The 26,647-nt window shown below is 44.4% G+C and overlaps 1 protein-coding gene across 3 annotated transcripts in view; it reads left to right on the top strand.

The window, feature by feature from the left end:
• The window catches only part of zfhx4 (zinc finger homeobox 4), an 83,566-nt gene that overhangs the window by 17,239 nt on the left and 39,680 nt on the right, over positions 1-26,647 (top strand). For all 3 annotated transcript variants that reach the window (XM_084033891.1, XM_084033890.1, XM_084033892.1), the window contains exons 2-5: positions 7,017-9,555; positions 9,928-10,146; positions 10,635-10,929; positions 12,674-13,215. In XM_084033891.1, the coding sequence (XP_083890017.1) occupies positions 7,063-9,555; positions 9,928-10,146; positions 10,635-10,929; positions 12,674-13,215 (3,549 nt within the window). In that variant the 5' untranslated portion in view covers positions 7,017-7,062. The remainder of the gene's footprint in view (positions 1-7,016; positions 9,556-9,927; positions 10,147-10,634; positions 10,930-12,673; positions 13,216-26,647) is intronic.

Here is a 26,647-nt window from a genome sequence, read left to right as displayed (position 1 = left end):
CCCGGCCACTGAATGTTAATGGCTTTTCTGCCTCCCCCCCCCTACACGCACACACACATATACACACACCACCACCACCCCTTCAAATCCCTCCCCATGGACACTGCTGCTTTGTTTGTGGCAGTGCTTCTATTCTTTCAAACTTAATTACCTTCTTGCCTTTTGTGGCGTCAGGGGCTGGAAGTTTTGCTCTGTGGCAGTGGAGGTCGTCACACATTCTTTGGCGGTGCTTTCCCTTAATCTGGGGGGTGGAAGGTGGGGGGAACGAGGGAAGAGTAGTGAGTGGAGCTTCAACCAGCATGCGGTTCTAAGGTGGTTATAGTACCCCCCCTGTGCACGGTCATAATAGTCAGGGCATAGGCTGCCCTTTGTTTGTGCGGTTCATTTCCAATCAACCCTAATTAACTAGAGAGTGTTTCCAGATTGCCGGCAAAAGAAAAATCCCCACTTTTTTTTCACTCCCCTCGGTCTTTGCTGTTTTGAGTTTGAGGAAGGGAGTAAAAAAAATGGAGGCATTAGCTATGTAGATTGGCTTTGCCTTTGATGCTGGGAAAAAAAAATCTTTAGCAAGGGCAGCAAGTGGTGACTGTGACCCAGCAGTGTCTGACTGTTTATTTTCATGTTTCAGTTTGAGTTTAGTTTGAAATATTGCCTCTTCAAAGGCGTGAGACTTGTGCATATATTTAGACTGGGCTGTGTAAGCCCAAAGTCCATCTGTAAAAAATGTTAAAGCCAGTCAAAGTTGTTTTTAATCCATTAAACTTTGTCTCTATGAAACTGTACAAACAGCAGATAAACACTGCCATTGACCTGAGATACACATCCAAATTAATAGAATGTAAGAACTGTTTAACAGAAATACATTTAACTGAGCTCTTAATCTAATAAGATGTCCTGGAGTCTTCGAGGTGGTTGCCTCTAGGCAGCGACTGGAGGACATGATAGATGTTTTCACCTCACCCTGGTTGAAGTTTGAATAGGGGCTGGTGTAATCTGATCCAAAATCAGATTTTGGGACCCATCTGTGGCTTGAGTGATATGAATCCCTTCTTGCTCTGAGAGAGAGAAGAAAAGACAAACATGGCCGCTGTGTTCACTGTGTGTTCTCACCTGGTCAACAAGTTTGCTTTTGCATACTTGACTATTTTTGTCCCATGATGCTCTCATCTCACATAATACTGAAGCTCAGTGAGATGTGTTTTTTTCCCTCTTAACAATGAAATATCAGGTACGAACCTGAGGGCAGATGGGTGTATGTTACCTGAGCAACCAATGGACCAATTTACTTGTCAACAACCTGAGGGATAGAACCTGCATACCTACTCTAGGCAAAGAAAAAGACCACTTCCGTCCTCTACATTTCGCCTCATTATCCTGCTTCCCCCTCGTCTTCTAAACATATCTAACCATTCCTTTGCTCCCTTCTACAATCCCTGATCATTGCCCATGGAGGCGTAATTTTGATTTTGATTTGCTTAAAGGCATTTTCTTGCAGAGAAGGTAATTTGTTGAACAAGATTCCTATGTTAAATAGAGTGGGGCTTGCTTTAGGTGTCTGGGCCGCACCTTGCAATAATGATAAGGTGTCTTTGGTAATGAAGGCCTTTGCTCACAAAGGAGACACAGGGAAGAGGACAGGCGGCCAGAAAAGGGTGTGGGGGGCATCAGGGAGATCTACTCCATCTACTAGGGTCTAATATTACACCTCCAGGCAACAAACAAGGACTGCATGAAAACCCTCTGTGAGATTAAGAAGTAAAGAAGACAAAAACACTTGGTCACGCAAAAGCCCTCCCCCTCTCATCCTTTTGCAATTTTCTCCCTCTGTCCTCCCTTTTAAGACTTTAAACAGAGAGCATTAGGCCCTCCTCTGTGATTGTGTGCATGTGTGCATATGTGTTTGTGCACGCATGCATCAGCACTCTTTGATGGCAGCCTGAGCTCCTCTCGCATTGTGAGGAAGGAGATAATTCCCCTCCGCCTTCATCCACTTCGTTTTTCATCCCTTCATTTCTGCATGGCAACAAATAAACAGGTCTAATTAGACCAGAGTAGGCCTATTCATGGCACTGACAGTGGGAGATGGATGCAGGGCCTTTCACAGTGCCCTTCGCCTTTGTCTTTGGCTAACGCTTGGTGACATTTTGATAGAAGATTTGGTGTTAGGCTGAGGGGCCACATGCCGAGACAGGGATGACCTTCTAAGAGACCTCAAGGAATGGACATATAGCCATCGTCTCACGCTGTCTTCTGACTTTGTTGTTTGACTTTACAAGCTTTCATGGGTCACCTTAAAGATTCAGCCTGGATTTAATTTCACCAGTTATTGGCTGCGCTCACGTTTGTATCCAAACATTTTGACAAGCAGTGGGGGAAAAAAGAAAAAAAACATTTTAGGCCACATCGCAAAGCACAGGTCTGCCTAATTCCAGTGTTTACACAGTTTATAAATATTCGCAGCAGAATGAACAGCGCTGTCTGCCCTTGCATTAAGATATCGGACAGTTAGTGATGAAGAATTTGAACTTAACAGATCCCTGTGTAAACAAAGGCAGCGGTGTGGCGACACTGCAATTACAGGTTTGGCATTTAACAGGCTGCATCTCTGGCTAATGCCTGATAGTCTGACAGGAGGACAAAAGCAGGAGGAGACCCTGACATCACCAGCTCCGTAACTCAGGTGTGCACTGGATATGTTGTTGTAACACTTCATGTATTATCATCACATTCATTGCAACCTTACAAATGTTGTTTTGGCCCTTGTGTTCGCGTTTGTAAGATAGATACAGTGTCCAACTTCTCTCTTCGTCTGAAGTGCTTTTAACTGCGTCAGAGAGGAGAAAAGTTTAGGGGGAAATTAAGGGGGAAAAAAGTGGAGAAATCCCCTGGTTTAGACTGTCTCTCTGTCTCTCGGGGAGCCACTGAAAAGCAGATGTAGGGATAGAGGGGAGAGGAGGGGAGGGGGGAGAAAAACAATAGGCCAAAGAGTCCCTTTGCCCCTTTCTCCCATCTGAACTAGCAGTGTCCAAAACAGGCATTCCTGGGCTATTATTTGCCTCTCACTGCATCTGATCTGCCACTTTAATTACCTCAGTCTATGTTTCTGTTCGTGTATGTGTGTGTTTGTGTGAGCCTGTGTTCCTGTGCATGCGTGTGAAAGCAAGGGGACATGCTTAATTAAAAAACAGACGTCGGAACTGCTCAGGCCATCTCTTTTGTTCTTCTGTTAAAAGAAGGGAACTGTTTCTGCAGCGTGGAAAAACCTGGGCTTCATTGTAAGTCTCTTTCTCTCTCTCTCTCTCTCTCTCTCTCTCTCTCTCTCTCTCTCTCTATGTATCTGTCCATCTATCTCTCTCCTTCAAATGAAAGTAGACTGGTTGGTTAGCAGAGCGAAGGAAGCCAGTGGGGGTGAGGGAGAGAGGAAGGTTTCCTAGCTAGCAGTAACATGATCTGCCTTAAAAGAAGTAGGAGTGGGTCCTATTGCTGTGAAAGGTGCGACGCCAGGGGAATGGAGCAAAACAAGAAGAAGCGAGACAGATAACTGTTGATCTATTTATCCCAGAGACTTGAAATGTCAGGTAATCAGCCTTTATGAAGCTGATTACAAGTTAAAATATTGATCCATGCAAGTCTAAAGATTTCCGTGTCCAAAATGTTACTTTGAGCTCGGGAGGAAAACATTTTAGTCACTTGATGGCAAGACCAGACATCTAATTACATCTCTGTCCAACTATTCTAAATTAACTCAAGCTGAATGGATCAGAATGGCTTCAAACGCCTGCACCAGGCCGCATTGCACCACATTGCTCTTTCAAAACAGCGGACGGGCTAAGTTAACAGTTAAGACTTGAGCATTTGACTTAAGATCTGGCATCCTGGAAACCGCTCTACTTCCGAGTCGTCGATTATTAAGAAACGCTGACATCCGACTTATTAGGCACATGTTGTAACTTTGTTTATCAGTGGTCTATTGGTGGCACGATTTAGAGTGAGTGATAACAGAATAATGGGCGGATAGGTTATTGTTGGCAGGCGGCACACATGTAAACAGCTGCTAACCTGTTAGCATAAAGGGTGATATGTCAGTGCTGAGTGCACACACATTGACTTGTCCGTAAGACATAATTCCATACTTAAAGTGTTAGGAGATGCATAATTCATAAACCTCAGTGTTTTATGTCCGAGCTGCAATTCAAAAGGGTTGCTCCCCAATGAAATAAGCAGTGAAATGACACCATTGACAAGTAGTAAATCCTGTCGTATGTGTCGCATTAGCTCTCAAACCCACTGCTTCTGAACAGCTTTACCCTCAATCACATTAAAACCAAACCTTGCAAGAGGGACACTGGAAAAATGAAATATGTACAGTATATGTTTGACTGCAGGACTGGCACCAAGGTGTAATTTAAGTGGATGCGCAAAAGCCTGTATTTTCTATATTTTCCATACTTCCAAAATCCTTAAGTTTACTTCTTCTGTCACACAGGCGACACAGCTACATCTAAAATTTAAACATTTGTGGTGAAACAGGCTGTGGTGTGTGTGTGTGTGTGTGTGTGTTTTAATGCTATGCATTCTTGTGGCGTGACACATTTTTGGCCTGTTTCAACTCCTTGCTTGCGTGTAGAACACAGAGCTAATTGCTGCTAATTTCATTGCAATTACAAGCGTGAGTTAACATGTAGACAGGTGTGTTTGTGTTGTTTGCGTAGGAGTTTAGAAAACCGTAGTTACTATCTTCAGGATTTGTGCCATGGGCTAAAAATCACAAGGATTAAGATAAGGTGTCATTTCTGGTTTGAATCTTCTTGGTCTAACAGTTTGGTGGATTTTACTGCATCAGGACAATATAGAAAGGTATTGGTAATTGGTCACAGAAATACACATGTTCAGGTTAAAATAAAACCTTTGGCAGACACGTTTGCATTCCATTAAGATGCTTGTAAAAATGTGAGAAAATTAACAATGTTTGCTTAAGAGCTATGCCCAGACTGGCTGTACATACCTGACGAGGCAACTTTGTCCTCTACGCCTATTGCCACATCCATGCTGAACAGATAAGCACTGAAATTCATATTCGGCTCCTTGGGAATTTGTTCTTTAATCTCACAAATAGAGACAGCAACTGAGTGAGATGCAGAGAGAGAAAACGTTATTTTTTTCCCCTTTTAATCTTTCGCTAGTCCCCATGGAATCATCTCTGGTATATGTCAGATTAGACCTGATTATAGCGCGTGCACACACACATGCATGCACCCACATACTCACACACATGTTTGATTTCATTCCTCACGCTTTTACTGTCCCTCCCACTGGCTTTGTTTAGCCCTGGATTGTTGCAGATTAATCCTCTAATTGCTTTGTAGCTTTGTTGTGAGAGAGAGAGAGCGGGAGTGTAGAAAAAGAGAGGGAGAATTAAGCAGCAGGTGGATTGGGTTAAAGGTTAACATGGCTCTTTAAAGCTTTCTTTTAATGCCAGCTCATTTACACGCAAGCATCTGAAAGGCGCTGGTACTGTATCAAATGAAAAACACTGGTATGCACAACAACAATAGTTAATTTGGTGAATTTAGCTGAGCAAAAAAAGCAGTTTCTTCCGAGTAGCAGCGAAGTTTCAGTGTTTCAGTTTTCTTTTTGTCTCCTTAAAGCTCTGTCTCGGTTGTTTGTTCTTGTTCTCTTTAGGTGATGGGAAATTATGCCCATGATTACAAAATGAAAAGACTGTTTGGTGTTGTGTGGGTTTATGGGCTTAGAAGGCTGTTTTTGTACATTGTGTTTGTGCGTTTGTGTATGCTTTTGCGTTAGTGGCTTGTTGTGAAAAGCCAAGAGATGGAAGCAGTGAGGGGTTGAGAGATGGGCAGTCGCCCAGGATTGATAACATCTCAGTGGTATTCCAAAACATCATTCCTCATGGAAGTTCATTCTCATTCTCTCTCTCTCTCTCTCGCTCTCTCTTAACTTTATACCATGTGTCCCAATTTATTCTTGCACCCGAATGCTTGTCTAGAAAATTTGTTCTACCTTACCTATGCTTCATGACAATATACACTTTTATACTTTCCTTGTCCACACAGTCATACCTTCAGGGCATTAATAGGTTAATAGGTGCTGCCTAATTAGCAACTCCTGACTGGTAAGAACATGCCAAGACTGATTTAGCCTATGATTGAAGACTCCTCTGACTCCAATCCGCTCTTCCTCTCAAAGGACTAACTAACAAACTGTTCTGCATATGGGTTATTTGATAATATTGATATATGATATTTGTTTGATTGATAAGTGTTACCTCTGTTAGTTGATTTCGCCACAATTTGAGAGTTTTCAAAGCTAGCTGGTACAATCCTGACATCGTAATGTTTTAACACAGCATTAGCACACACAGGACACAACAGAGGAAAAAATGCTTCCAGCATTTCACAGTGGTACGTCGATCAAAGAGTCTATTTACTAGACAATTGGGTTATTCCTGTAAACTTCCCTACTGCCGGCTGTCGTGGGAGCTGCTTCATTCATTTATACCTAATTTCCCCAGTTTCCAAGCTCTGGTCCCTGGGGCCAATAAGAGACAAAACTTTTGTACAATGATGTTTTTTTTCTCTTTCTTCTTGGTTCTAGCAAGCCATCTCTGTTTGCTAGTTATAAGACAAGGATGCAAGCGGGAGCAGTTCATATTGGATTTCTCAATTTTTCAAAAGTTGTCATGGTGCTAGCTACTTAACACTTATTATTTATGGTAGGTTGTAGGCTATACAGAGATAGATAACTGTTATTTGGTTGCATCTTAGATACAACTGATCAGCACATGTGATATTGAAATCACCAACCTGTCCTAGAGAAATCAATCTCATCCAAATGATACGTGCAACAGCACAGTTCGTACTATGTTGTATGTGGGGTGAATTAATTTGAAGTTGGTATTCATTTCAATAAAGTTAGAATTGGCCATCATGATCTACTGATAAAAACACCATTTACTTAATCTCTGTTGACCTTTTTTTGTTTCTGTCTTTCCCCAGGTCCCTGTTAGGCTGGATGAGATGAGATCCCTATGTAGTGGTCGTCATGGCAACTTGTGACTCTCCCCCTATGGTGTCATCACGGCAGCAGGAACATGGTGGCCAGAGGCCGGACGCTGCTGCTGAGGACAACTCCGTCGTCGCCATGGAGACCAGTGTCGCCAACAGCAACAACGCCAACAGCAACAACCAATTGTCACCTGCTGCCATTGGAGAGCCAGAGAATGGCCTTGGAGAGCTGGCTGTGAGCCCGCTGCGGTCCACTGCTACCCCAACCAATGTCAGTGCAACCACCGGCGCTGTAACTGAACAGAGTCGGAGAGAAAGCTTTACTACTGGTAACAAAGGGAGTGTTACCGGGACTTTACCAGGAGGAGGAAGAGCAGCTTTGGGTTCAGACTGTTCTACCCCTGCCACATCTCCTGTGGCACCGGCAAAGGAGATCCCCTGCAACGAATGTTCTACTTCCTTCTCCAGTTTACAAAAATACATGGAGCACCACTGCCCCAATGCCCGCCTGCCTACCACCGGAGGTCATGAAGAGGGTGAGGAGGTTGAAGGGATGTTAGGGGAGGTGAGTGAAGAGGAAGGAGATCGTGAGGTGGGTACTGCAGGAGTGGGGGAAATGAACAGTGAGATGGAGATGGAAGAGGATAGTGATGTGGAGAACCTGAGCGGCGAGATCATCTACCAACCAGATGGCTCTGCCTTCATCCTGGAGGACGCCAAAGAGCAGTGTGGCAACCAGGGGGGGCTCTCTGGGCCTCTCCAATTCAGGGGCCTGCTGTCCCCCCAGACCTTTCCCAATCCCCAGGTCAGCAGTGGCCAGAGTGGCCTGAGCCCAGGGGGGGAGCGGTTGGAGCAGCCCGCTGCACCCATGTCCTTCTACCCCAATATCATCAACACCTTCCACATCGCCTCATCCCTGGGGAATAACCCCCTAGTGGCCGACCACCCCTCCTTCCCAAATACCTCAGCTGGAGGGCTGGCGGGCGCTGGTCCCGTGTTGCACAGTTTCCGTGTCTATGACCTCCGCCACAAGAATGACAAAGACTATCTGAAGGCGGATGGTGCAGCCAAAAACTCCTGTGTGTCCAAAGATGTCCCCAACAATGTGGACTTGTCCAAGTTTGAGGGCTGTGTTGCCGATGGGCGGCGGAAACCTGTGCTGATGTGTTTCCTGTGCAAGCTGTCCTTTGGCTACAGCCGTTCCTTCGTGACACATGCTGTCCATGACCACCGTATGACCCTGAATGATCAGGAGCAGAAGCTGCTGAGCAACAAGCATGTCTCTGCCATCATCCAGGGCATCGGCAAGGACAAAGAACCTCTTATAAGCTTTCTGGAACCAAAAACCCCCCCAAACTCTGTGCTACCCCACTTTCCCACACCTGCCAACTTCCTAGGGCCAGACACGGGACTCCGTTTGTGGAATGCTTTCCACAGTAGTGGGGAGAGTACCGATTCCCTTCAGGCAGGTTTTGCTTTCCTGAAGGGCAGTGCCAGCAGCTCCTCCAATGACCAAACCCCCATAACCCAAACCATGCCAAAGGCTGAGACCAACCCAAACCTCGGGGGAGGGGCTGGTGCCCGTAGAACCCCCAGCGGGAGTTCTGTTGCTGCTGCCACTGGTGGCAACCTGGAAGGTCAGAACTCTGATAGTGACTGCAAGGGCCACTTTAGGGATACATGCACTTTGCAACCCAATGGGCCGGACCTGAGCCAGTACCCGCACGTCAAGCGGGAGCCCGGTGCAGTTGGAGGAGAAAGTCCAGAGCAGGATGAGGATGCTTACTCCAATGGTGGTGGAGTAGAAATGGAGGCAGATGAGGAGGAGGAACAGGCCATGATCATGGCAACGACAGGCCAGCGGGCCAACAGCACCAGTAGCAAAGATTTCCCACTCTTAAACCAAAGTATTTCCCCCCTTTCCAACAGTGTGCTAAAGTGTAACAGTGACAGCAAAGGCTCTGCATCTGCCTCCTCGTCCTCCCTGTCTCTGTGTGAGAAGCTGGATATGGAGAAGAGACGCCTGTCAACTGCCCTGGCAGCAGCCAGAGAGCGGGAGAGCAGCAATGACTCAGCCAGTGAAGCTCTGGCAGGACGGGATGGGTCGTCGCCATCCTCCCACCCCATTGACATGATGATGTTGCGCAGAGATGATGAGAGTCCTGGACCTCTGAATCAACACACAGGAAATCCCAGTACGCCTGGAACTCCGGGGACCCCTGGTACCCCTGGTCCAGGTGAAGGGTCCCCAGGTAGTGGGGTGGAGTGCCCCAAGTGTGACACAGTCTTGGGATCTTCGCGGTCTCTCGGAGGGCATATGACGATGATGCATTCACGTAACTCCTGCAAGACGCTGAAGTGTCCCAAGTGTAACTGGCACTACAAGTATCAGCAGACGCTGGACGCCCACATGAAGGAGAAACATCCGGAGTCTGGTGGATCATGTGTGTACTGCCGCACAGGACAGCCTCACCCTCGTTTAGCCAGAGGAGAAAGCTATACGTGTGGATACAAGCCTTTCCGTTGTGAGGTCTGTCCATATCATTTTCATTTTTATGGACTTGTGTTTTTCCTGTCTTTAAAAAAAAAAATCCAAGTTATGATAATTTTCTTGATTTTTATTGGTTTGGAATTTATAATCTAACTTTGATCTTAATTTAAAAAAAGCATCACTGGTAGGCTAATAGAAAAACATGTACGATAATATATGCAATATAGGAAATTTTTGTGGCATATGCATCTGACCAGTTATGGCAACATCTAGAGGTGAACATATTTACTCAACTACAGACTGAAGAAAATTTGATTTTAATAATGAATCACTTATCAGGTATCAACTAGGATTTTATGAATGCATATAGTGTATATCATGCATCCCTGTATTCGTTCCCTTCCCTTTTAGGTATGCAACTACTCAACCACCACCAAAGGCAACCTAAGCATCCACATGCAGTCAGACAAGCATCTAAACAACGTACAAACACTCCAGAATGGTGGCAGTGAGGTACAATACAACCACAACCATACCCATGCCAACCCTGTGCCCAGTGCCAGCCTTGGTGGAGGCTGTGGTGCACCCTCGCCATCCAAGCCCAAACAGAAGCCCACATGGCGCTGTGAGGTAATGAAACAACAGTGTCATTGTAGCGCTGTGGTAGCTACATACCAATTTACTTGTTTCAATGTCTAAACAATGAGCCATTTATTTCCTTCTGCGTCACTATGTCTATTATTTTTCTTGGCCACATCATCTGACCTCATTATAAAACAGAATATTTTCTCATACAATCTAGCATTATCTCCAAGTATTGTAGAAACCAGATAGAAATTCATCATCATGCCTTCATTACTTAACTACTTGCATTGAATCTTATTCTGAGGATTAGATATTTCTGTTTAATGATTTGACTATTGTTGCTTCATTTGTTGTCAATACTCATTTTGAATATAATATAAAAGTAAATTCTATATTGCCATTGTTTAATGCTGTTTACCTATATAAAAAATAATAATTTATTTTGACGTGTAAAACGATGATTTGATTTTGACAAAGAAACTAGCAGTCATATGCCCAAACAAGTAAAATGTATCCCGCCTTGCTTCCAACAGGTGTGTGACTATGAGACTAACGTGGCGCGGAACTTGCGAATCCATATGACCAGCGAGAAACACATGCACAACATGATGCTGCTGCAGCAGAACATGAAGCAGATCCAACACAGCCTCCATATGGGCCTGGCCCCGGCTGAGGCCGAGCTTTACCAGTACTACCTGGCTCAGAACATGGGCCTGGCAGGTGTAAAACTAGAGAGCCAAGCAGGCAGCAGTGGCCCGGAAGCTCAGATGATGATTAACCCGTTCCAGCTCGATCCTGCAACCGCAGCTGCTCTTGGATCTGGTCTCGGTGAGTTATACTAGAATTAACATTTGACATCAGTTTTCCGCCTTAGTCAATTAAAACACAAAAAAGGGCATTTCTGCTGAGGATGTGACAAAGTACTTAGCTTTTGATTTATTTGCCTTTTTCGGTTTTCTTTCTACTAATCTTTCACTTGGTCAGTTTTATGTGTTTTACAGCTGATGCCATCTGGGTATTGTTTTTATCTCTGTTTCTTTCCATTGTTGCTCTTCATTTTTCTTCCTGCCCTCTCGCCTTCTCTTTTTCTGCTCCCATCCTTTTTACCTTGCCCCCCCTTGCCCTCTTCTCTTTCTCTTTCCCTCTTATCTCTGCTCTCATATTGTCCCTCTGTCATTGTCTCCTTTCTTTGACCCCTCTCACTGATTAAAAAATGATTATGAGACGCCACATGAGAATTATTCTTAATCTTTCATTTGTAATTTTCTTAAGTCAGCTTAATCCCCCCCCCCAATACACACCCCACCCCACCCCACCCCACCTTCGCTCACCCTGGAGAGGACTCACACACATATACACACACACACACACACACACACACTCTTTCACACAGCAGGAAGCGGATTCCCGTAGGAGTGAGAGAGATTTAACAATGACCCTGCAGTGTTACACACCCACTCCCTCCTCTAGTGTGGAGGTCACAGCCCAGCTAGCAGATGTACTCTCAGTGAATTACACTGATAACACACAGCTCCCCATAGTGAGCGCAGCTGTACATAGGTGATGATGTGAGCAGGATATTTATATATTCAAATACTCAATGAATATAAATATATGTAATGTATGTGAATATATATGACATGAATATCCTTGGTAATATGCATACATGCTCACATTTAGCATCTCATAGGTAAAGTGTGCTATGCTTTCTTATAAACGAGCACACACGACACTCAAACACACACTTATGTCATCCACTAATTGGGGGAATTATACTTAAACTGAAAAAACCCCCCCCTTAGAATCAGATGATGTATAATTGTTAAATCCCCTGTGCTCCAAACACTGTGTTGAAATATTATCTGAAAAAAAAAAACATGATTAGCTTTGGTAAGCGACAATGAAGGGACCAAACAAAAGTGTTAATTACATTTCTATGAATGGCAGATCTTTTTTTTTCTAGGTTGGGTGGGTAGAAGAAAGAGAAAACTTGTACAATGCATTGATCAGCTTTTCAAATCTCTGCGTGGATGTGAGAAAAGCCTGGAGCCCTAAAACCGTTGGCCCGCCATTGCTGAGAGCAGTAATTAAAGCTACCTGATGAGCGAGTTAGCAAGTTGAAAAGGATGATTGTAATTGATCCTGATTCAATCCTATTAGGGTTTTTTATAGACAAGACTTTGCAAGGAGCCCTAGCTCTCTGCAAGGCTTTATTTTATCAAATCCTTTTGTGTGAGAGAGGCCTGCATGGAGGACTCACTTTTCTCTCCACACTTAATTTCATTAAAAGAGCTTTTTCTCTTCTCTCTCTCTCTCTCTCTCTCTCTCTCTCTCTCTCTCTCTCTCTTCTTTATCCCGCTTTATGCATGCCACTCTTATTTTCGTCCAAGCTTTTGTCTTTCTGTCATACCTAGTTTCTATGCATCATTCTTTGTTCCGTGCATACTGCCTACCTCCTATCTGACATACCCTACGCTTACATGCGTGTAATCTTATGAAAACCCAAGCTTTAAACCACCTCTCTGTCTTTACTTAGCAGTCTAACCTGCGTTCTCTCTCGTTTTTTCCACAGTAAGTAGTGACCTATCGGCAGAGTTGCGTCTTGCCAGTGGTCAACTGATGGCAGACGACCTATCCCTGGTGTCCCCTGGTGGAATGGGGGGTATGTCCTCATCAGACCCCTCCCTCTCCTCTTTGTCGCCACCTATCAACGATCCCGCACTGCGCCTCTACCAGTGCGCCGTGTGCAACTGCTACTCCACGGACAGCCTGGAGGCTCTCAACGCCCACGTCAACGCCGAGCGTGCTTTGCCCGAAGAGGAGTGGCGCTGCGTGGTTGGCGACGTCTACCAGTGCAAGCTCTGCAACTACAACACCCAGCTTAAGGCCAACTTTCAGCTGCACTGCAAGACAGACAAGCACATGCAGAAGCACCAGCTGGTGGCCCACATCAAGGAGGGAGGCAAAGCCAACCAGTGGAGATTAAAGTGTGTGGCCATTGGCAACCCAGTGCACCTCAAGTGCAACGCCTGTGACTACTACAGCAACAGCGTGGATAAACTGAGACTACATGCCACCAACCAGAGGCATGAGGCTTCCATCCGCCTCTACAAGGTAAAAACACATAATTATTTTTGCAGGACACCGACACACACACATGGACACACATAGTGTACAGAGTGTACATCTGAGGGGAACACACAAAAAAAAAGCACACATGTTTTTCTTTACAAAGAATTTGACCCGTACTCAACTGCACTGTCACATGGATATAAAGTTCCCATGAGAATGGAATGACCGAGATGGGAAAGGTCACCGTAAGAGCACCCAGCATAATATCAATCGGATATGGGTATATGTCTTGCTTATGACCAGCTGGCACTACTGTTGCTGTTAATTATACACAAGTCACGTACTATCAATGCGTTTTAAATGTTTCAAAGTTTTGATTATCTTCAGCTGTCCTCTGGGCTTGTTTTTTTTTTACAGCTGTAAATAATTCTGGAATAATTCAAGAATGTGTTTTCATGATGAGAGTGTAGAGTCTACAACAACTTCGTTTTGAACGATGACACAATGAAAGCTGACCACATTATATACACGATCCATATGGGACGCACATATATGACATTAGAAATAAAAGAAACTAACATAAAAACAAAATATTTTTATGGAATATTTGCATTGTTAATTAATGTAAAATTGGCTTCAGATTTAGTCATCAAAGGGTGCATGTCTACATTAACTGTTTGTTTACATGATCATTAATGCTCACTTCCACTCCTCTACAGACAAACACTCCACAACTGTTCTTTATTTGGTCATGACTTGTCATAGGGAAACCCCACTAGTTGCCCACCAGAGCAGCGGACTCACACAGAACTCACTTACTTAACTAATTAAACTTTTCACTGTCCGAGCAATAAGCAGTCCCTGAAAAAGAAATTCCAACACGACCAATGTTTGGCATCTTTCTCCGCTCCAATGTATTTAAGGTGATTTAGTTTGTCAGACGTCTCCTTCAGCTTAATAGGATGCTGTTACATTTCCGAGGCCTTGACCTACAGGACAGGATCAAGTCCATTACATTAATGAGGATTTCTTTACTACTGTACGCAACATTTGGCAGCGGGAGGTGTTTGTTTGTTTGAGTAAGTGTGTGTGTGTGTGTGTGTGTGTGTGTGTGTGTGTGTTTTCTTAAAAAATGAGGTTCTATTGATGTTTTTTTTTTAAGTAGAATATACATCTACAATTGTATAACTTATCTACCCACTTTTGTATAATAATAATAATAATAATAATAATAATAATAATAATAAGATCTCATAATAATTTACTTGTATACTTAAAATATGACAGTTTTTGAAAAGATGTAAACTTTCAGAGGTTTTTGACAAAAAGTTGAAAATCAGATTAAGATATGACTGCAATATTACTTAAATAAAGGGAGTCTTACTCCACTGACCCACCAGATAGAAATTTTTATATTTTTTGAGAGGGGATTCTGCATTTCATACTGATCTTGAATTAACTGCATTTATTCAGGAATCTCTGTCCAATTTCCCCTTACATTTCAAAGCCTTCATTGGATTAAGCACATTGGTATTCTTAAGGTTATTTTAAACAGTTTTAGTTGACTTAAACAACATGTACGTATTGACACAACGGGATTGGTCGACAATTTGGCCAAAGCTGAACATGACATGGGATGGGTTGGGGGATGTTCACTAATTGCGGCAAAATGTATAAATTCTTAACAAAAACTGCTTGTGTATTGGCCCACATATACCCGAGCATCAGCTATATTAGCCCACAATAGTCAGGGTCTTTTTACTGTCAGGGGAAGACTTAAGTGTGTGTGTGTGTGTGTGTGTGTGTGTGTGTGTGTGTGTGTGTGTGTGTGTGTGTGTGTGTGTGTGTGTGTGTGTGTGTGTGTGTGTGTGTGTGTGTGTGTGTGTGTGTGTGTGTGTGTGTGTGTGTGTGTGCCTGAGTGTTGAGCCACTCTTGGCAACTATTTAAGTTGATTTAAAATGAGGCAATAGCCAGATAGGTTACCTAGGCTACACTGAACACTGGCAGCTATGTAATCACGCAAAGAAAGCTAATCATATCAGTTGTGATTAAATGTACCAACCCAAGAGGCATAATCAACAGCACAGACATAAAAAAAGCAGACGCTTGTCTGAACATTTTCCGAATTCAGTTTGTATTTTGCTTCACAAGAAAGGAGAGTGAAGCAGCAGAGTGTCCTTTTAGGCCCACACAAACACCAGAGCGCAGGCAAGTGAGGGTCATCCCAATGCCCCGTCCATGCACCCATACACCCCTGTACCTCATCTACCCACCCACCTACCCCACAGGCCTCAACAAATCTGTTCCACAGATGACGCTTTTAATGCCTCTGGCAAAAATCCCACTATTTTACCCTTGGACATGTGGTAGTAAAGCAGAGAGAGGGGGAGAGAAAGCATAGAGCAGCAGAGCAAAGGCAAAGGGAAAAAAATCATTTCTTTATTTGACCAGAAAAACACCTCTCCTTTTATGTATTGGCAGAGGTGAAAAGCACATGGGGATGGAGGTAGCTTGGCCGGGCGCATAAAAGATCCGAGTGTTGACGACTTTACCATCTGTTTTTTTGGAAACACAGAATATCTTTATGGCATGGGAAACCATTTGAAGATACAAACAAAAAGCATATTCAGGAGATTTTATGACTGCTTTGTAGCAGCAATGGAGTACTTCTAAGGGGAATTGAGAGTTTGAAAGTGTTTTTTTCCAGACTTTGAAACTGCAAGAGGGAAATGACATTAGCAGCACATGGACATCAAGTCATCTGGTGTCCAGGGCACAGCAGGTGGCGCAGGAAGTCATACGCCTTATATGGAAAAAGCGGAGGTCTCGGCCTGGCTGCTCATTGGAGAGGAACTCTGATTGGCTTGTTTTTAATGAGAATACAACCGCACATTGTGTTTTCCACATTATCTCTCTGGATACAGAGTTCAGTTGGAAATTAAAAGTGCGCATAGACCTTCACATGCGTATTATCACAGCTGCCAAGTGCAAAACTCTATCCTTCAGAAACACTAAATGGCAAAATGGAAGATGTTCTAACGTAAGCTAGCAGCCTGTGAGGTAAGCTGCGCATTAAATGTTGCCGTAGCGTAGCGTGTCCATAGCTGGCCTGGCCCGTGTTTGCCTTAGCATTGAATATGATGATGTATGGCTTCGTTATGATTTTTAATAACAAACACTGGCCCTAATACGCATGGAGACACGAGTAAATCTGTCAGTGCCATTCACAAGTGCTGCAGGGCTAAGTAGGGGGTTTAGTTTGTAGTCGGCATGTGTGTTTGTGTGTGTGCGTGTCCACAGAGCTTTGAGGTTTAGGTCTGGGCTGTGCTCGCCCCTGGGTCATTAGGAGTTGAGAATGTTCATGGTCAATGTGGCATGGTCAAGGACCACACACACGTACACACACTGTGTGTCTCATAGGCAGAGGCACCTGTTTCTCAGATGGCCGTCCGAATACACGTGAAACTGTCCTCAGCCACCAGCGCCCCACCCGCGTCCGTCTGTCCAGCTTTCTGTCAGAATTTGAGCAGAAAAGGACGTCTGGAGTCCACTGCACATTTCCACATCTCTTTTTTTTTCTCTTTTCATTATGTTTTTCGCCCCCTCTTCCCTCACACTCTCCTTTGAACTCAGAATCTTAGGCTTAGAAAATCAACTCAATTTTTTATGAAAGTGATGGAGGGAGAGAGGGAGGAGAGTGGACATTTAGATTGAGCGCTTTGTTACAGACAGACAGCGGGAACAGAGATAGTAGGTGTCTCTTTTTCACCCCCCCCCCCCTCCTCTCTTTCTGATGCTGTCTCCCACTCTTTCACTCCCTCCGTCTTACCCAGTCTCTTTGTTTTGTCTCTGACTCTCTCTTTCTCCTATTCTCTCTCCCTCTTTCTATCTCGCCCCTGGGGAGCCGCAGATAGGCCATCTCATTACCCATGATCCTCTTGGCAACACCATGGCCGGAAAACGAGGGGTGTGGGGAATTAAACGAGGGAGGTTATGGGAGGAGGGAGGGATGGAAGGAAAAGAAGAAGAAGTGGAAAGGGGGCTGTATTGGTAGATGCATCAAAAGAAGAGACTCCCCTTTTCCCGTTTTCCTCATCTCCTTTGTACACTTCTTTTTTTTATTTATCTATTTTCTTTTTTCCATCAATGATTGAACTTTTTTTTTTCTTTCAATCTCCCAACTCTGTCCCCCTCCCTCACATTTCATTATCCTCCATCTCCCTCAGATGGAGATGGCTGTGCTTATGCATTTGTGATATTAAGTCTACGGCTGTGTCTTGTCTATTAGCAAGGGTCAACTCTGCCCACTCTCATTTGAAAATCAAATGTCCCTATATATATGCAGCCCAAATTATAGGACTGTCATTTGGACTTGTGTGACGGGGAAATGGACAGGAGATTGACTCCAATAGATTTGCATTAAAAGCCATTGTGCCGGGTCCCCTAGATAGAAAAAGAGACTGGATCTATTTCAAATGCATGGCACCATTTATGACCCGCACACTTGCATGAATGCATATGTGCATACAGATGTATGGTATTATAGACACACTCACACGTACAGTAACTGCACTCAATTGTAGTCGTGGTTATCAAGTTACCATTTTCCACTTGAGCCCATGTCTGCTTGTTCCAGACACAGGCTCTTGATCACCGCGTCCTTGTCTAGCACTCACAGACAGACCTAAAGAGTTTTCTGTTCAAAAAGGAATATTTGCAGACACTTCACACTAGATGCTACTTGACTGCGAGACATAGATTTTCATGTTCTGTCATGGAGACTGATGCCGCCATGAGTTCAGCGCTGTGAACCTGAGCAGGTGAATGAATTCACTTCGGTGCTTTTGCCAGAAAGGTTGTCTCTCTCTCTCTGTCTCTCTGTCATTCTGTCTGTCTGTCCATTTTTCATTTCTACAAGTAGTTATTTTGCTCTCTCTCTCCCTCTCTCTCTGTTTTTCTCTCCCTCTCTCTGCGAGGCAAAGAGACGTCGGTTAGTAGATTATTCAAATCGTCTCTTCTTTCACCTGCGTGGAGATTACAATGGAAATCTTTCAAAGGTCCGGGGGTGGTGAAGTGGGGGATGGAGGGTGGTGGCTAATTAAAGCATAAAAGCAGGTGTGTGTGTGTGTGTGTGTGTGTTTGTGTGTGTACGCTGTTGCTTTGTGCGTTTGACAGAAAGGTTTGAATGGATGGACTTCCCCACCCTCCCCCTTCTTCCTAATAATCCTCATAGATATTAATAAGAGTTTCGCCCATTCTCCCTCCAACGCCTTAACCAGATGGTCGGCAAAGCATTAGTGTGTGTGTGTGTGTGTGTGTGTGTATATGTGTGTATGTGTGATGTCCAGCTTTGGTCCAGCTCCTGATTGACACTCATACGTAGCCTTTAATTACCCTAGCCTGCTTCCCCGTCCTCTCCTCCCTCCTTCTCCACCCTCTGGTCAATGAGTTAATGCCTGCAGAATGTGATGGCAGAAGCCTTTTTTTTTCTTTCTTTGGCAAGGTGAGTTTCTCTGTGAGCATAAGACAAAGACAAAGACGGGACTGGTTTTCTCATATTAATAGCCAGATGTGATCCTCTTCATAATCATCCCTACTTCTCTCTCAACTGTGGGTCACTTGGGCCGGACCGTGGCCAAGCCATTTGTCCATGTGCAGGGGACTGTGAAGCAGATTGGGGCTGACAGGTATGGGAACGATAGCAGAGAGAGGGGGCGGAGGGGGGGGGGGGGGGGGGTGTCAGTGTCTTCCAGACCACCAGAAGGAAGAGAACATCGCAGGGATGCAGGAACAAAGGAGCTAGCAGGAGTTTGTCTTTTTTGTCTTTTTTCTCCCCCTTGGCTCATTTGAACCCTCCCACCCTCCCTATATCCCCAACACCCACCCAAATACACACTTCCCTCCTCCCCCTTCCATCCCCACACCCCCTACTCACACACTTGTCTGTTTCCTCCTTCTTTTTCTAGAATCAACTCCTCCCTATCCCTTCTTTTCTCTTGGGTCTTGATCATCCTGTTGGGACGAAGATAACACGAGTTTGGGGCTTTTAAAAAAAAAAAAAACAAGAAAAGGAATAATCAAAAAAGGGCACATGATCTCAAATATCTCTCAGGGCATGTTGCCTTCACTTTTGATACGTTGATTGGATCAGAGCTGACATGGGAGCGAGATCAGATAAATATTTTCGTGTAAGTTCATTAGCAGTTCTTTTGAAATCACCTGACGTTTAAATGCGTGTAATGTCCGCTGATTGGTTTGATAAATACAGCATTAAAATGTTGCATCGGGTTTAAAATGATGTTTAGGTAGAACAATCATGCATTTCCCCTCTTATGAAGCTATCAGGATATTGATATGGACAAAGTTGAACTGAAATACTCCTCAACGCCCTTCCAAATCAATAATCAATCGATTGGAGGTAATTGTGCCTCCCTTGGAACGGTCCCAAGTCTCCCTCTCTCTCTGTCGCTTCCTCTCTCCTTCTCACACTCTCTCCGTCATTATCAGCATGTGGCCCAGTATTTGGCATTTCAGCATTCCAGCTGTAATTGATTTTAACCATTAGGTGCTCAGTGAATAGATAAGTAGTGGGAGATATTCGATTAATACGGTGAAAAAGAGAGACACGGATAAAAAAAACAGAGAGAAAACGAGGCAGGGAGATGGATGGAGGGATGTTGTCAGCTGGAGAAAGAGGAACTGACCTGTCCTGCTGTCTATCTGTCTCCACCACTGGTCTTCCATCCTTGCAGCAGCACAATACCGCTGACCTCCTGTGAGTTCAAGCAGCTTAGTTTCTGCGAGTAATCCTTAATGCTTTGAAATAGACCTGATAGAAAGCCCACTTACTTGTTCGGGATTAATGTGGGTTGGGTTGGGGGGCGGGGGGGGTCCTGGGTTTTCAGCACATTTAGTTAAATTAACCCATTGGAATTATCATATTCAACTCTAATTGTGGACTTACTTGCACAGGCATCGAGGAGTGGACTGACTTTAAAAGCATGCTGTACTTTATCAGCAGACAGATGGGAGACTTCCATTTAACGTCCTTGTATAATATCGTCCGCATGCATTAATACGCCGCCCTTCTCTACTGTTTATGTTTAGATTTACTACTGTGGCGCTATTATTCCTTTCAGCCGTTTCCCCTACAGAGGCCATTTTGAATCGGAGTGCAGCTGAGGGTGGTATTGCTTTCCCACTGTTTTCTGAAGATATAAGTCTGAGGGGTTTTTTTTTCTACTCTGTTCTTTCTCCTCTCTTCCTCGTTCTGGCAGGAGTGTAGGTTAGGACTAGGGGTAGGGGTGGATGGGGGGGGGGAACAAAGGCAAACATTTGAGTAATCTTCAAAGAGCCCATTGGTATGTTGAGTGGACGCTGGTATGCGGACTGCGACTGAGGCTTTTTCAGGGGAAAACAATATCCTTCCTTTAGACGGCTGGGGCCTGGGCAAACACTACCAGCCAGGCGACTGCCCAGTGCTGCCACCGCTATCAGCTTAACCCCCCCTCACACAGAAAATGGTAGGATCTATGTTGCCGGAACAGCGTCATTATGGGGTTATGGGGGTAGACAGAACATCACAGGTTGTACGATGTTTGGCTGACTGAGTTTACGTGGCATGTAGAAATGGTTGGTATCTCTGTGAGACACGGTCACTACTTAAATGTCTGAGTTCTGATACGGGGGGGTGAAGCAGACGAAAAGAGAGAGGCACAGGTTTAAATCATCCGGGGGGGATCAAGTGTGCCATCTTGTAGGTCAACTGCGGGGCATTTGATTTCCTGTGGCAATATGCAAAACAGCGCCGCTGAAGAGATGCTTTCATTGTATTCACTCTGCCAGAGGTACCACTCCAACATGCGCACGCTCATACACACTCATACAAAGCTTGTACATACAACAAGCCACACTGTTTCCAAGGAATACAGCCTGAACCTCGCCTCTTTTTTACATTTCACTGTTACGAAGTTAAACATTCTGATTATATATAGTATTATTTAGTATTTAAAGTTGGGTACATTAAGAAGATTATGTGTTGTAATGCAGCTATCAAAAAAGTATCATGAGCCCTGGTTTGATAAGTACAGCTCTTAAAAGAAAGCAGCAGACAGTCTACCATTTTGTGACAGTTTCAAAATGAACTCCCTTTGTCCAGTAATCACTAGCCATTTTCTCACGAGGATCCACCCCAGGGATAATTTCTCCCATTTCTCTGTCATTAGCAGGGCCTGGTATTAGACTTGTGTTTTGTTCCCTGTACCTTTTGTTTAGTGCTAAGTGAAACCATGCGACAGAGTAGGGGCTAACTGGAAAACAATACTCCCCTTCACAGGCTCAGGAATGTGTAATTAGTGATTTGAACCCGACTACGCTCGTCTAGATTCTTCCCTATCATTCCCTCTCTCTCTCTCTCTCTCTCTCTCTCTCTCTCTCTCTCTCTCTCTTTCTCTCTCTCTCTCTCTCTCCATATCTTGTTCTTTTGTTCTCTCTGTTATACATTCTCACTCTCTTCACTTACTTTCTCTCACTGTATGTTTCTGTCATTCCTTTTGTCTAACTCTCTCTAATAGACATTTTTTCCAGCAAGTCTCCATTACGAATGGAGGGAAGAACAACAAACTTTACAAAAATGGCTGCTCCCTTCAGCGCCAAAATTATTTCCCCTCCTCTTCCCTTTCAGTTTTAGTAAAATATAACAACATCAGTTTAGTAGAAACCTCTTTGATGGCTCCAGCCAATAAGCTGAAGCCCCTTTTATTTTTGTTTTTCTCCCCATATATTATAGATCCTGTCAAGTAGGCATTGCCTTGATTTCCCAATAGTATCCTTACATGTTGGGGAAAAATGGAAAATGATGAACTCCACCCAAAAGCATGTTAGTATTTCAGCAATACCCCTCCCCTTGTACAGCACTGGAAAAAGATAATCCCACAAGCATGTTAGCATTTCAATGATCTTGATCTCAGTATTTTATGATCTCTGTCCCATCGTTAGTTGATGGAAACGATCTGCAATATGGTTTAGGGAAATGGGGAGGTCTGGTCAGTCTCACCTGGCTGCGATGGAGACAAGCGGGGGCTTTTAGACCCTAATGGGCTAAGGTCAGGATGGCTAATAGGGAGTAAGTGGCTGGGCCATGCTGTCTAAATCTAATGCTAATGTAAATACTGATCCATTTTCCTGGGGGGTGGAGGGGAACTGGCTTTCAAGACACCTAACACACATTCATGCACCGATGAGTGTGTGAGATTTGTCCTGGTGTCTCTTATTCCCTACTGCTAAATGCATGTGGTGACTGTGCCGGGGAGACGTACAAAAAGGTATTGTCTACACATTCATTGACTAAGACCAGAAGAAATGGATCATGTCGTAAATCAACAAGATTGTGTGTGTCTGGGCAGAAAAGAGATAGTCAGAAGGGATTTTTTTTCCAAGCGAGGGGCCAGAGGTCAGGAAGCTGTGAGCTTCAGGTTGACCTTTGCCCCCCGTGCGTCAGGCACACTTACGTCACTGCTACAAGTGCGAGTATGTGTGTGAGTGAAGGCGTGTCCATGTGTGGGAGTCTTAAGAAAGTGGAAGACAAGATTTTTAACTGGAATTTACAGTTGCACTACTGGCCAAACTCTACACAAAGCCCTATCACTATTACTTCCTCATTTTTTCCCCGCTGATGAATAGCAAAGATTGCAGACGACAGAAGAAATGGAGAAGGAGAGGGAAAGAACAAGAGTGATGGCAAAGTAGCGGAGAAGAGTGGCAGAAAGCTACTAAAGGCTCATTGTGATAATTCATTTGTTTGGCTTGCCGACCATTATGTGTTGGATGCTTATTATTATTGGGTGACCTACGGTGAGCTCGTCCACAGGCCCTGCACCTCATGGACAAGCCCCAGAGCTCCAACGACACGTAACCGCCAGCAGGCACGGCCGAGAAAAGCAGGAGAGGCGATTTAGCACAAGGAAATATATATTCTTTTACATTTAGGAAAGTGAGAACCCCGGTAGTCAAGAAAGGGAAGATGGCCATCAGGAAAGAAAACCAGTACGGGTGGGTCAGGGGGGGATTTTTTTTTCAGGGATTGTTTTCTTTCTCCAGTATCTTTAGATCACACACAGTGGCCTCGTGAGCAGCGCAAGAGAGAAAGAAAAGCAGGAGATGTGCAGTGTGTCGGCAAATGTGTGCATATGCAATGTGCAGCATTCAGCACTTTTTGAACGTGGCATCCGATTTGCATATTTGTTTTTGTGCGTGTGCAGCACCGAGTCGGTCTCTCCGCACACTATATTTGCTGCTCTCTTTATCCGTGGAAGCGAGGTGGCACATACCTGGGCCCTGAGCATCTCTTTTCAGCAGTGCAGTCTGCCAGCGAATCCATTGGCAGTGATCTTGCGTTACATCTATGTCTTGGGGGCTGAGCGGCGGTTAGCAGTAACATGTGTTAGGGAGGTGGTAGCACCGATGGAATTCTACACTTGGCAGCCTTCCAGGCAGCGCTGGTATGTGTTTAAAATACTTTCAAGGAACAAAACACGCTTTTGTTGTTTGCTGGGCCAAGTGGGGCTGTTTTTGTCTCCGATGGCCCCCGGGGGCCCAGGGGAACGCACCGGAAGCTGGTGACGTTCCAAAAAGAAGGTATACCCATCAACAAGCTCCCTGCTTTCCTCTAAAAAGAAACAGCGGTGAAAGATAAAGAGAGATAAAGAAGGTTTTTATTTCCACAATGTGTCGGGTGCACATTTGCATGCATGCACACTGTACTCTCAGCAGACACAAATAGGAACACAGGATATATGGACCAAAAGGTATACAACACGTATAAACACGTTCTGACACACACACACACACACACACACACACACACACACACACACTGGTTATTAAGACATAGTTGCGGCAGCAGAGGGTTCTTATTTTCAGTATGTGTTCATTAGCTGCCTGGTTCTACACTTAATGACAGGAAAGAGTCATGTTTGTACTGAGTACCCTAATTTGTCATTTGGTTTATGGAGGAAAACACAACCCCACTGCTTTGCGCTGCTTTCGAAATATTTTTGTCGTGTTACCAGTGCACACGAACAATCACAGTCAGAGAGACAGACATGAAGAAAAAAAAACTCACTTGTGAGGTACAATAAAAAAAAAAAATGTAGAGTTGAAATTATTGATGCGTAAAAAAAACCAAACACACACAGACAGATGCACAAAAAGAAGCATGAAATTATACCCTCAGCCACGCACACGCACACACACTTTCACGTACATGTACACACACAGGGAGATAAAAGAAGTCTTGAGAAGATGTCTTTTGCCTTGGCTTATTAAGAATTCAGTTAATGAGGCAGCTTTGTCACCACAGATAGAACAAATGAATATGAGACGGCACTGCTGCTTTTCTCCCCCCAAACCCAGGGAGCGAGCGGAGGGGAGGCGTGTGCGCTTGTGTTTGTGTGTGTATGAGAAAGGTGTTTTGTAAACATCTCATTCTGCATAATGAATGCAGTCCTCTGTCACACACACGCACACACACACACACACTCACACACACACACTCACAGCAGCAAACCATTACACAAGGGAGCTTCCCTTACCTGTCAAATTGACTCTCCTCCCCTCTCCTCATACAAGTCCCAGTGTGTGTGTGTGTGTGTGTGTGTGTGTGTGTGTGTCTGTGGGACATTGTTGTGTTTTTGACAGGTAAACAGGAAGTCCCGAGTGTCATAATTTGCATTCTGTGTGCATGGGGGGAGCTGTATGCACACTCCCTCCACCATCCAGAGATGTCTGTGCCATGTTTAGGTTCACCCAGGGAGTGCTGTTTAGCTGATTTTGATTGGCCCACGGGGAGTGTTAGCTTATTTGGTTGTTTGCCAAACACTAATCCCTAACAATTAACCACCAGGCACTCTGGAGAGGTGCCATATTGACAGGGGCCCTTGCCACTCTGCACACACATACCCAGACCATCATATGGCACGAATGTACGTGCAGCACATACACACACCCAACACACACGCATCAGCTGCAGCATAAATTACATAGACATTTCAAGCAGACACACACAGGCGCAAACCCAGGAGCAGGAACAGTGTGTTTGTGTGTTTGAATATGCATTACACAGCCCACGCCTGGCAGGAGTCAAAGTGCTCCTTTAAAAGTTCATAAATCATGGATGTTCTGGCCTGTGATCACCAGACCGCCTGCATTTCAGGCCTGCGGAGTGCCAGAGAGCGACAGACAGCCCTCTAGTTTAGGTCTTAAACAAACCCTCTGGAATGTGCTGATGGGGAGAGAATTAATATTAGGCCTAAACCTATCTGGCAGCCCGGTTCAAACCCAAGTATATCATCCAGCTACTCTCAGCCTACGCCTCGGATCCTAAAAACAAATAGAATATACATTTGCACACGAGGGATGTGAAGCACTTTAAGGCCACTGCTGATTTACATGAACATTTGAAAATGTGGAACTAGTGCAATTAGCTTAATTGTGATTACAACAGGATCCACTGGAAACCCTGTATCTCCAGATAACACTCAACTATCATGCCTGTCCCCTCTGCAGAGAAAATGAACATGTTCACTTACATAACGCAACAAATTTCCTATAAGCTTTTTCTTCTATAGTAGTTGTTAATATAATAGGTTGTCATTGGAGAAAAGAGAGGCCTTGTTTGATTGCTACTTTTTCATTCGATTCTAAGTACCCTCATTTCTAGCAGAGTGGTCATGAAATAAAAGCAGATTGGAGTGAGTCCAGACACGATTGAAAGAACAAATATCACCGAGCAATGAAAAGTGTCCTTGTTTTTATACTCTAGTAGTAATAATTGATGTGGACAGTGGGGATATATGAACGTATAGGGGCTTTGTGTGTGGTGTCTAGCATATGGAATGTATATGGAAGGCCACTTTGAGGGGCCAGAAAAAGAAGGTCCATCCATCCGTTTTTCTGCCACTAATTCTGGGCCGGGTCTTAATACTTTTACTCCTTCACTTGGCACAGAAACTCACTCCCAACCAATCCAATCCAGCGTTTTCCAGCGGAGAAACATGATTGGTAACATTTCGAAAAAAAGTTATTGTTGGAAAGAATTAGAAAAAGTAGTCAAGTTTGTATTTTAACGAAAAGACATGAACTAAAGCCTTTTGTGGGCAGGTATGTTTGCATGAATGTGATATATGTGCGTTTGCTTCCGTGAGGATGTGTGGTTGGACAGCCAAGTCCTCCTGGGAGGGAGGGAGGGGAAGAAAGAAAAGAAGCAGAGAGAGAGCAAGGGAGGCCTCCTTTCACAGAGAAACAAAGATAGCTGTAATTAATGGCCCTGAGCTCTGGACTAGGGGAGCTTTCTTCTGACAACTCCGACTTAATTAAAACTTAAGACTTCTGAAAGGGCCTCTGACTGCGAGGGGACGTCCCACCGTCTCGTGAGAAAAACCTCGTAAGATTTCCTACAAAAGAAAGAAAGAAAGAC

Source organism: Eutrigla gurnardus (genome assembly GCF_963514095.1).
Source record: "Eutrigla gurnardus genome assembly, chromosome: 18".
NCBI classification, from domain to species: Eukaryota; Metazoa; Chordata; class Actinopteri; order Perciformes; family Triglidae; genus Eutrigla; species Eutrigla gurnardus.
The sequence above is the reverse complement of the archived record's forward strand: the minus strand, read 5'-3'. Positions and strand labels throughout refer to the sequence as shown.